Source organism: Stomoxys calcitrans, chromosome 5 (genome assembly GCF_963082655.1).
Source record: "Stomoxys calcitrans chromosome 5, idStoCalc2.1, whole genome shotgun sequence".
Lineage (NCBI taxonomy): Eukaryota > Metazoa > Arthropoda > Insecta > Diptera > Muscidae > Stomoxys > Stomoxys calcitrans.
In genome coordinates, this window is record NC_081556.1 from 150,049,729 (window position 1) to 150,062,015 (window position 12,287).

General features: G+C 37.4%; 1 protein-coding gene across 1 annotated transcript; it reads right to left on the reverse strand.

Moving 5' to 3' along the window:
* Positions 1–9,260: 9,260 nt before the first annotated feature.
* On the reverse strand, positions 9,261–11,507 carry LOC106090180 (dnaJ homolog subfamily B member 13). Its single transcript, XM_013256279.2, has 3 exons — positions 11,194–11,507; positions 9,569–10,327; positions 9,261–9,509 (listed from the first exon to the last, which is right to left on the reverse strand). Exons 1-3 carry the CDS (start codon positions 11,423–11,425, stop codon positions 9,397–9,399), a joined length of 1,104 nt encoding a protein of 367 aa, XP_013111733.2. The 5' UTR covers positions 11,426–11,507; the 3' UTR covers positions 9,261–9,396.
* Between the last annotated feature and the right edge of the window lie 780 nt (positions 11,508–12,287).

Below are 12,287 nucleotides of genomic sequence, written 5' to 3' on the forward strand. Positions count from 1 at the left end.
TCGTTGTTGGTGGATTTAATACTGACAGTCTGTGTCAGTCAGTCCAGTTCAGTCCAGTTGAGTCGATTCGAGTCGCTGCTGAAGTTGAAGATGGATACACAATGACGATGACGGCGACGAAGAACAAACCTTTTGGGGGCGGGGGACATTGTTGGCTAGCTGCTAGCTACTAGCCAGGCTAGCTGTTTTAGTTGTATTGTGTGTGGTGTGCTTGTGGGCTTACTAACTATAAGCCAAAGGATATATGTATAGTCATTTAGCCATGGCTATGTGAGGTTGAAGTTGTTGTTGGTTATTGTATTGCTGTTGCTGTGTTGCTACCATCGCTGCTGCTGGTCACCGATTAAATACCCTTATAGTGAAATTCGATAGGGGCTGTTTTTAACACAAAGGGTTGTTCCTTAGGGGCAATAAAAAAAACAAAAATATTTTAACTAGGTTACGCTTTTAAGGTAACTAACTAGTTCTCTTCTTTGCTTTGTTAATTTCGAGAGGAAAAATTTTCTAAAGAATCTTTTTCGAGACGAAAAAATTTTCTAAAGAAACCTTTTTGAGACGAAAATATTGCTAAAGAAATTTTATTGAAACGAAAATTTTTTTATAGAAATTTTATTGAGACGAAAAATTTTCTAAAGAAACATTTCGAAAAAAATTTCGTTTTTAGAAAATTTTTCGTCTCGAAAAAGTTTCTTTAGAAAAGTTTTCGTCTTGAAAAAGTTTTTTTAGAAAATTTTTCGTCTCGAAAAAGTTTCTTAAGAAAATTTTTCGTCTTGAAAAAGTTTCTTTAGAAAATTTTTCGTCTCGAAAAAGTTTCTTTAGAAAATTTTTCGTCTCGAAAAAGTTTCTTTAGAAAATTTTTCGTCTCGAAAAAGTTTCTTTAGAAAATTTTTCGTCTCGAAAAAGTTTCTTTAGAAAATTTTTCGTCTCGAAAAAGTTTCTTTAGAAAATTTTTCGTCTCGAAAAAGTTTCTTTAGAAAATTTTTCGTCTCGAAAAAGGTTTTTAGAAAATTTTTCGTCTCGAAAAAGTTTCTTTAGAAAATTTTTCGTCTCAAAAGAGTTTCTTTAGAAAATTTTTTGTCTCGATAAAGTTTCTTTAGAAAATTTTTTGTCTCGAAAAAGTTTCTTTAGAAAATTTTTCGTCTCGAAATTAACAAAGCAAAGAAGAGAACTAGTTAGTAACCTTAAAAAATCCGCAATTACTTTTGGGCAACCCAATAGTTAAAATATTTTATAAAATTAAATAAAATTTTCTAAAGAAACTTTTTCGAGACGAAAAATTTTCTAACGAAACTTTATCGAGACGAAAAATTTTCTAAAGAAACTTTTTCAAGACCAAAAATTTTTTAAAGAAACTTTTTCGAGGCGAAAAATTTTCTAAAGTAACTTTTTCGAGGCGAAAAACTTTTTTTTCGAGACAAAAAATTTTCTACAGAAATTTTATTGAGGCGAAAATTCTTTTGAGACGAAAATGTTTCTAAAGAAAATTTTCCAAGACAAAAAATTTTCTAAAAAAATTTTTTTGGAGACGAAAATTTTTTAAAGAAACTTTTTACCAATTTCTTTCTGTTAAAACTTAATTGTATAACCCTTATAAGTTGAAACCATAAATGTTTTTTATTATTTTCTAGGTTCAGTATATTCTACAAGTCATACGTCATAGAGTCCATTTGAAGCAAACACCTACTTAACAACAACATCATATGCAATACACTTACTTACTTTGTCGTATGTGTGTGTGTGTGTGTTTGAGTGTGCTTGTATGTTGACATGGGTTTCCTTGGTTTCCTTTGGCATTGTTTCCATCATGGAAATGCGATTAAGTTTAACGCTCTTTTCACCGACCGACCGAGCGAATGGCTCCACCACCATTTAAACGAACCGACTATCACAAAAGCTTCATGTAGACCGTTGTTGTAAACTTTGCAAACTCTTCGATGGCATTTGACCAGTGTATTAGCGCATTTATATTTACTATTGGGTAGTTAAGAGACATTAGACTGGGGGATTGCGAGTTTTGTTTTGTTTTTTTTTGACAAAGTTTTGAATAATTGAGACTATAATAAAAAATAAACTAAAATATAAAAGGCTTAAAAATTTTTTTATATAATTTCAGAATTTAAAATAGGCATAACACCCAGGAACATAAAAAAATAAAAATTCAAGATAGAAGACCATGTATCAGCGTTTGAAAGGTTTATAAATAAAATTGGATGCTCTTTTACAAGGACTGTTCTTTTCTAATACCAAGATTATCAAATATTTTACGCGACATTCCAGAATAAAAGAAAACTTGTAGAGAAGACAGTGATCATTCACAAATGTTTGTGTAGGCTTTCTTCGAGCTCTGCTTTGTACGTACACGAACCCATTGCAACATCTGTTTAAGTCATATTCCCCTTCCTTGCACTAGTGCAACTGAATTTTTGTATATTGTTTTTGTTGTATTGCTTAGACCGGTTGATGCAAATGCAAACTGGAAAATTTGCCCATGAACATTCCCCTAAGGACAGGGGCACACTTCTCACATATCAATGAGTGCAGTCCGATTCAACTTTAAGCTCAATGATAAGGGGCCTCTTTTTTATGGCCGAGTCCGAACGGCGTGCCGCAGTGCGACAACTCTTTGGAGAGAAGTTTTACATGGCATAGTACCTCACAAATGTTGCCAGCATTAGGAGGGGAAAACCACAGCTGAAAATTTTTTCTGATGGTCTCGCCAGGATTTGAACCCAGGCGTTCAGCGTCATTGGCGGACATGCTAACCTCTGCGCTACTGTGGCCTCCGATCGGTTGATGTAATATTTTTACACAAAAAGAGATAGGTTTGTAAGATCTTTTTCAGACAATCGGATTATAAAAGTAGAGATAGAATACTCTGACGTCTGGACAAAATACATTCGCAGGGAGATGAAAAAGACAGAGAAACGAAGCGCCGTTACACACGGTACAAAAATTGATAAATCCCTCATAGACTTAGTTCCCTCATACCAGCCACCCCAATCTGATACATAAGTTCAGCATAACAAGAGTCTCGAAAGTCTGTTGAGAGCTTGGAGAAGAAAAGAGGTGTTAATCGATATTCCAATGCCAGCACGGGGCGCCCACCATGACCACAGCTCTCGCAGAATCCATCGGATATCCGAACCTGGAAAGTTCGCCGGACGACTCCTTGGCGGCCCTTGACCCAGCTCAACCTGACAGCTTCTTCGACAGCTTCTGCAAGGAGCTCAATCTGACAGCTTCTGCAAGAAGCGTCTGGCACCTTGCAGCACCGGACAAGCTTCGACCTCATGTGACCCTCAGTCAGGGCTTTTAGCGCACATATATCGTGATAATCTTAGAGAGGCGCCTCTCCCCAACCAGGCTCACAACTAACGTCCTAGGGATGGCAAAAACCTTAGTTTGAAAGACAGTGCATCCATCCAGAAATCTATGTGACTGCCTAATTCCTAGGAACTCCACAAACATCTCTGCACCGGAGCCCCCATCCAGCTTGACGCTTTCAGCCCAAAAATCCCTCTCCGGTAGTATAACCTCCAGGTCGCTATTGAAGAAAAATCCGTCCGGCACATAGTCCATCGCGTCGCCTTTGCCTCATAGTCGTTCTACGCCAGCGGCCTTCCAATGAACACCATGTTTCTGAATCCCTTAGTCTTAGCGCAGTCCTCACTGCTTGGTATTCCACGGCCAAGTAGCACTCCTACTTGCCCCCAATAACAGCATCACCACTATACCCTGGTCCCTGCTGCCACACAAAGCAAGGTGAGAATCGGTCTAACCACCGCCGTGTACATCCTGGTCCACGTTTCCAACTCCTTCTTATCGAGTTGCGACGCGGATAGAGCGCATTCAGCCGCCCTTTAACACTTTTCTCAACTTCTGGTCAAAAATAACGCCCAGATATTTTGATGGATATCAAATAGTTCTTGTAGGTGCTCAAGAAGTCAAATTATGTGATAGGTTTATATGGGAGCTATATCAGGTTATAGACCGATTTGGACAGTACTTGGCACAGTTATTGTAGAAGTCATTGCATAGTATTTCAGTTCATTCGGATAAGAATTACGCATCGTTGAGGCTGAAGAAGCTAAATCGGGAGATAGGTTTATATGGGAGCTGTATCAAGTTATTCATCGATTCAGACCATATTAGACACGTATATTGAAGGTCATTAGAGAAACCGTTGTACAAATTGTCTTCCAAATCGGATGAGAATTGCGCCCTCTAGAGGCTCAAGAAGTCAAGATCCCAGATCGGTTTATATGGCAGTTATATCAGGTTATGTACCGATTTGCGCCATACTTAGCATAGTTATTGGAAGTCATAACAAAACCATTTCATGGAAAATTTCAGCCAAATCGGATGAGAATTGCGGGCTCTATTGGCTCAAGAAATCAATATCCAAGATCGGTTTATATGGCAGCTATATCGGGTTATGTACCGATTTGCGCCATACTTAGCATTGTTATTGGAAGTCATAACAAAACTTCTGATGCATAATTTCAGTCAAATCGGACGAGAATTGAGCCCTCTATAGGCTCAAGAAGTCAAGATCCCAGATAGGTTTATATGGCAGCTATGTCAGGTTAGCACAGATGTTGGGAGTGATACCAAAACATCACGTGCAAAATTTCAGTCAAATCGGACGAATATTGCGCCCTCTAGAGGCTCAATTTATATGGCAGCTATATCAAAACATGGACCGATTTGGCCAATTTATAATCCCAACTGACCTACACGAATTAGAAGTATTTGTGCAAAATTTCAAGCGCCTAGCTTTACTCCTTCGAAAGTTAGCGTGCTTTCGACAGACAGATGGACGGACGGACATGGCTAGATCGACTTAAAATGCCATGACGATCAAGAATTTATATACTTTGTGTGGTCTCAGACGCAAATTTCAAGGTGTTACAAACAAAATGACGAAATTAGTATACCCCCATCCTATGGTGGAGGGCATAAAAAGGGCACAAAATAAATGGCACTCTTAAAATTCCGATACTCTCCTCTTTCACAATTCACTTTATTTTTCTTGGACTTTTTCATTTTGTTTTTCCCACCGTTATTAAGACCCAGTCTAATATTCGTAACCCATATAAGGTACAGTTTGAAATGGATTAAGAAACCCCCCTTTAATGGAGAAAGTTATTTCCGTTAAAATCGTTGCTAGTCCGACTGTATGATGGGTGGCGGCGGTGATGATTAACAATGACTTTTTGTGTGCCGAGCATATTATTAACGCCCTGTTTTTATTTTCAGTTAGTTCTTAAGAAAAGAAAAAGAAGAGGGGCAAAAAAAAAAAAAAACACAGCAGCTCATAACTAATTCGATGCGAGTTGTTAGTGTTTTCAAATATTACCACCCTATACGCATTAGCGTAGGTGTATATGTTTATTTATATGGAAATTTTCTATGTAGGTATAGACAATGTAATCCTGTTGAACAACGCCATACACATAAACACACACACACACACTCACACACAAAAGCGACAATGCCCACAAAATCCGATTATTTTAACGCTTTTCAACGAAATGCCAAATAAATAATTAAATGTGTGCATTACCTCAATCTACCAAAAATTAACCAAAATTAGGAAATGTTAAGATTGTTTATGTGTACACACATACACACATACATGAGTGCCTCTATATGTAGTTATTAAGTAATTTTGTGGCAAAGCACAAGTAAATAAGAAACAAGGACAAGAAAATTGGATAAAAACCCATTTATTGATGTTACTCTATGCCATAAGTTGTGGTAACTGTGTTAACTCATGGCATACAGCACCGCTGTGGTACAGGGTATTATAAGTTAGTGAATTAGTTTGTAACACCCAAAAGGAAGATACAAGACCCATTGATAAGTATACCGATCGACTTAGAATCACTTTCTGATTCGATTTAGCTATGTCCGTCTGTCCATGTTGATTTGTGTACAAACTACAGGTCGCAATTTGCATCCGATCGTCTTCAAAGTTGTTATGGGCATGTTTTTTGGCCTACAGACGAAGCCTATTGAAATTGGAAAAAATCGGTTCAGATTTGGATATAGCTCCCATATATATGTTCGTCCGATTTGCAACAATATTGCAATAAAATTGTCATTTATTAACCGATTCTCTCGAAATTTGGCAGAAACGATTTTTTTATGACTCCCGACATTACGAATGAATTTCATCGAAATCGGTCCAGATTTGGATATAGCTCCCATATATATGTTCGTCCGATTTGCAGTAATATTGCAATAAAATGGTCATTTGTTAACCGATTCTGTTGAAAATTGGTAGGAAGGATTTCCTCTTAACCCTCAACATGACTGGTGAATTTCATGGAAATCGGTTCAGTTTTTGATATAGCTCTCGTATATATATATCGCCCGATTTTCACTCATAGAGCCATTGCTAGGGTATTTAATGGCCAATCTTCGCAAAATTTTGTACAACGCTTTCTTCGACGACATCCACAACGTGTATAAAGTTTGCTCGAAATCGGTTCAGATTTGGATATAGCTCCCATTTATATGTTCGTCCGATTTGCAGTAATAATGCAATAAAATGGTTATTTGTTAACTGATTCTCTTGAAAATTGGTAGGAAGGATTTTCTCTTACCTCTTGACATGACTGGTGAATTTCATGAAAATCGGTTCAGATTTAGATATAGCTCTCATATATATATACATCGCCCCATTTTCATTCATAGAACCACAGGAAGCGGATTTATTGACCAAAATTTTGTACAACGCTTTCTTCGACGACATCCACAACGTGTATAAAGATTGCTCGAAATCGGTTCAGATTTGGATATAGCTTCCATATATATGTTCCTCCGATATGCAGTAATAATGCAATAAAATGGACATTTGTTAACCGATTCTCTTGAAATTTGTTAGGAAGGATTTTCTCTTCACTCTCAACATTACTGGTGAATTTCATAGAAATCGGTTCAGATTTAGATATAGCTCTCATTTTTATATATCGCCCGATTTTCACTCATAGAGCCACAGCAAGCGGATTTATTGACCAATCTTCCCAAAATTGTGTACAACGCTTTCTTTACCCTTCTAAAAACATCCGCCGAGGTCCATCAAAACTGGATATAGCTCCCACATTGTACTTATATGGTCGGTGTAGGGTATTATACTGTCGGCAACGCTCGACTTTTGCCCTTCCTTGCTGGTTTTTATTGCGATAAATGAATCACTTCTGAAAGAGCACCATTCTTGTTTTTATACCCACCACCATAGGATGCGGGTATGCTAATCTAGTCATTCCGTTTGTAACGAAATATTAATCAAGGACCCCATAAGGTATATATTCTAGATCGTCTTCGCATTCTGAATCGAACTGGCCATGTCCGTCCGTCCGTCAGTCGAAATTACGATAGCGGTCGAACGCGTAGAGCAAGCCGCTTGAATTTTTGCACAGATATTTAGTATTGATGTAGGTCGTTGGAGATTGCAAATGGGACATATCGGTTCAGATTTGGATAGAGGTCCCGTATAAACCCATCTCCCGATTTGAATTCTTGAGCCCCTGGAAGCCGCAACATTTGTCCAATTGGGCTGAAATTTCGCATGTAGTGTTTTGTTATGACTTCCAACAACTGTACCAAGTACGACCAAAATCGGTCAAGAACCTGATATAGCTCCCATATACTCCCATTACTGATCTTAACATATCTGCAAAATTTTATTAAAATCGGTTCGGATTTACTTTCCGACTGTTGGACCAAAAATGTCTTCGCATTAAAATCTCCCAGAACGATTTTAATACTATGGGCGGCAGGGTACCGGTCATATTCTCTCTCTAGGCGCTCGTAGAAAATATCCTTGGTCTGCTCGTCCTTGTCTTCCGTCGGGGAATGAGTAAAAATAAGGCTGATGTTGAAGAAGTTGGCTTCTCATCCACCGCAGTAAAGCTGGAGACAAGGTGTCTCAGTCTCCGATTAATCGCAAATCCACAGCCTAATTCATGCCTCGTATTATGACAGCTATAGTATAGTTCGTCACCGTTTGGTGTTGTAGTGACGCCATTCCCAGTCCATCTCACTTCCTGTAAGGCGGTCATATCTGCCTTGTACTTCTCTAATACATCCGCCAGCGCGTATACTGCACCTTCTCTATAAAGAGTGCGGACATTCCAGGCGCAGATCTGCAAATCATGGTTTTTTTGCTTCCATATATACCGATATACAAAAAAGGTTAAAAGAAAAGATTTACTCTGCTATTAGAGCTATATGCAGATATGGTCCGGTTCGCACAGGTGATGGATATCATAATAAAACACGTCGTGCAAAATTTCATTCTAATCGGATAAGAATTGCGCCCTCTAGAGGCTCAACAAGTCAAGACCCAATATCGGTTTATATGGCAGCTATATCAGGTTATGCACTGATTTGAACTTAACTTAGCACAGTTGTTGGAAGATATATCGAAACACGTCGTGCAAAATTTCATTCCAATCGGATAAGAATGGCGCCCTCTAGAGGCTCAAAAAATCAAGACCCCAGATCGGTTTATATGGCAGCTACATCAGGTTATAGACCGATTTGAACCATACTTGGGAAAGTTGTTGGATATCATAAAGAAACACGTCGTGCAAAATTTTATTCCAATCGGATAAGAATTGCGCACTCTAGAGGCTCAAGAAGTCAAGACCCAAGGTCGGTTTATATGGCAGCTATATCAGGTTATGGACCGAAAGTTGTTGGATATCATAAAGAAACACGTCGTGCAAAATTTTATTCCAATCGGATAAGAATTGCGCCCTCTAGAGGCTCTAGAGGCTCAAGAAGTCAAGACCCAAGATCGGTTTATATGGCAGCTATATCAGGTTATAAACCGATTTGAACCATACTTGGGACAGTTGTTGGATATCATAAAGAAACACGTCGTGCAAAATTTCAGTCAAATCGGAAAAGAATCGCGCACTCTAGAGGCTCAAGAAGTCAAGACCCAAGATCGGTTTATATGGCAGCTATATCAAAACAGGGACCGATATGGCCCATTTACAATCCCAACCGACCTATACTAATGTGTGCAAAATTTCAAACGGCTAGCTTTACTCCTTCGAAAGTTTTCGTGCTTTCGACAGACAGACGGACGGACGGATAGACGGACGGACGGACAGACCGACGGATGGACGGACAGACGGACGGACATGGCTAGATCGACACAAAATGTCACGACTATCAAGAATATATATAATTTATGGGGTCGCAGACGTATATTTCGAGTAGTTACAAACAGAATGACGAAATTAGTGTACCCCCATCCTTTGGTGGAGGGTATAAAAATAATCTAATCCAGTAGGCCGAAATTTATTTGATTAAAATTTTGAATATTTTTTTTATGCCAATTAGTCTAGAGAAACATTGGTTATTCATAGCCCAAAATTAATGGCATCCGGAATTTTTATCAGCTTCTTGCTGTTCTATTGCACTAAGATCAGCAAAATATTTGCGAGTCAAACGTTTCATATCCTTGCTCAGGTATTGAGGGAAAACGACTGAAAATTTAAAAATATAATTATGAAAAAAAAATCGCAATTTGTGTTTAAAACTGTACTTTGAAATCGTATAACAAGATCCCCAAAATCTTCGCTTGAACTCTTAAGAGGCACCGAGGAATCATCCACCATCTCTTTATTACAGCGTGGCAATCCCTCTCCGTTTATGCGTTTAGTAAACCCTGGGTGCACCACATCCGTTATGTACACCTTCAATTGGCGTCCATCCAAAGTGTTTAGGGTGAAGTGAAATCCCGTCAGCGCTTGACATAGGGTCACCTCATGAATGTACAACAAGTCATCAGTTTCAGCAATACGCTTAAATATCTTATGAGGTTTATCCTGAACTATGAAAATAATATCTGAAGGAATTTTCGTGGCATTTCTATCGCCCTCTTCACTGAAACAGTATTGTGTACCAGCCCTTACGCCAGGCGGTATTTGAAGTTTAAGAATCTTTTTTCGCTTCTCTGTGCACACATCACTGCAGCCAACAAACTCTTGCCGCCATACATGCATTAATTTCATGCAGCCATGGTAAACATCTTCCAGTTCTAAATCGATTTGTTTGATGACAGGGGGATCTTTGGTTTTCACTCCAATGCCGTAGGTTTGATTGTTATAAAGGGGAGGAGATTTGCCCATTATCGAATCGATGACATTGGCATATGGCGAATACGAAGCAAACACATCACAATACACTCGCATATGATCGTCATGATATTGATAAGGTGGAAAATAGCCATTGGGTAGCAGGATCCCTTGCAATAGACCGGATTCTCCAAAACGATCGTAAATGGAGCGGCGCAAATCGTTGCCTTGATTTTGGAAAGAAAAGAAAAAAAAAAAAATAAAAACAATTCAAGCTTAAGCTTAAGATTTATATGGGATCTGTATCAAGCTATCAATCGATTCAGACCATATTAGACACGTATGTTGAAGGTTATGTGGGAAGCCGTGGTACAAAATTTCTTCAAGACCCAAGACCCAAGATCGGTTTATATGGCAGTTATATCAGATTACGAACCGATTTGAATCACAGTTGTTGGAAGTGATACCAAAACACTAAGTGCAAAATTTCAGCCAAATCGGACGAGTATTGTGCCCTCTAGAGGCTCAAGAAGTCAAGATCCCAGATCGGTTTATATGGCAGCTATATCAAAACATGGACCGATTTAAACCATACTTAACAAAGTTGTTGGAAGTGATACCAAAACAATACGTGCAAAATTTCAGCCAAATCGGACGAGTATTGTGCCCTCTAGAGGCTCAAGAAGTCAAGACCCAAGATCGATTTATATGGCAGCTATATCAAAACATAGACCGATTTAAACCATACTTAACAAAGTTGTTTGAAGTGATAACAAAACACTACGTGCAAAATTTCAGTCAAATCGGACGAGAACTGCGCCCTCTAGAGGCTCAAGAAGTCAAGATCCCAGATTGGTTTATATGACAGCTATATCAAAACATGGACCGATTTGGCCTATTTACAATCCCAACAGACTTCAAATTCGTGTTCCTGGAGTCAGCTTGAGAGTATGTGTAAGAGATTTTCTTTTTTTTTATTATTTTGCAATTTAGCCATTTGTGGCATTTTTATAACTTTCCCTCAAATAATGTGTAGTAGTGCCCCAGCAAATGACATTTGACCTTAAGACATTACTCCAAAAAATATGCTTACCCAATATATCACAAGCCATGTTAATGTATTCCCATTGGCGTGTTAATGGTAATGGTGACATGTGAGTCGTTTGATCCTCATTGGTGATTAGGCCAAAATCCCTTTCATGCCGAACATCTCTCTGGGGACATAACTTCGCTGCTAATTTTCGATAACTTATAAGTATTTCCTCCTTTGTGGCATTGCGCGCAACATTTAAAATGTTGTAGTAGTCCAATTCCGTAAGATTCATTGTGCATGGAAGAATATTAAGTTCAATGAAAAAATATTTCCATACAAATAAAATAAAATTATGTTGAAAAATTCACAGGGTATCATAAATTAGGTATCTATACTCTGAAATAAAATTGTGTAAGCATTTTCAAAAATGAAATGAAATGTGAATGGAAGTCAAAATTCGTACTTTACTCTCTTAATGATGGATATATATTGTCCTGATCGGCCTATATGTTGTTTGAAGTGTCACAGTCCTATCAAATAAGGAATTGCGGGGAGTCTTCTCTAACATCAATGAGCAATTTATATAGCTCAATTACGATAGAGGAACTTCCCATTGCAGTCAAGTGCGATCAAAGTGCTGCCAAAAGAAATCCTTTATTCAAGTAGTATTGTATGATAAATCACCAAATGTCACCAACATTATAGATATTTTTAGATTTTAGATTCTCGGGATCTCTATTTGAATCCTGCACAAAATTTTGTCAAAATTTTATTTCTATAGAAAATTTTGTCAAAATTTTATTTTTATAGAAAATTTTGTCAAAATTTTATTTTAATAGAAAATTTTGTCAAAATTTTATTTTTATAGAAAATTTTGCCAAAATTTTATTTTTATTTTGTCAAAATTTTATTTCTATAGAAAATTTTGTCAAAATTTTATTTCTATAGAAATTTTTGTCAAAATTTTATTTTTATAGAAAATTTTGTCAAAATTTTAGTTTTATAGAAAATTTTGTCAACATTTTATTTCTATAGAAAATTTTGTCAAAATTTTATTTCTATAGAAAATTTTGTCAAAATTTTATTTCTATAGATAATTTTGTCAAAATTTTATTTTTATGGAAAATTTTGTCAAAATTTTATTTTTATGGAAA

What these genes read in the sequence shown, in the direction of transcription:
- LOC106090180 (XM_013256279.2), bottom strand. Translation starts at nt 11,425, where the DNA reads ATGAATCTTACGGAATTGGACTACTACAACATTTTAAATGTTGCGCGC. An exon ending in CATGGCTTGTGATATATTGG is followed by an intron (nt 10,328 to 11,193) that starts GTAAGCATATTT and finishes TCCAAAATCAAG; the next exon opens with GCAACGATTTGCGCCGCTCC. An exon ending in TCTTGTTATACGATTTCAAA is followed by an intron (nt 9,510 to 9,568) that starts GTACAGTTTTAA and finishes TTAAATTTTCAG; the next exon opens with TCGTTTTCCCTCAATACCTG.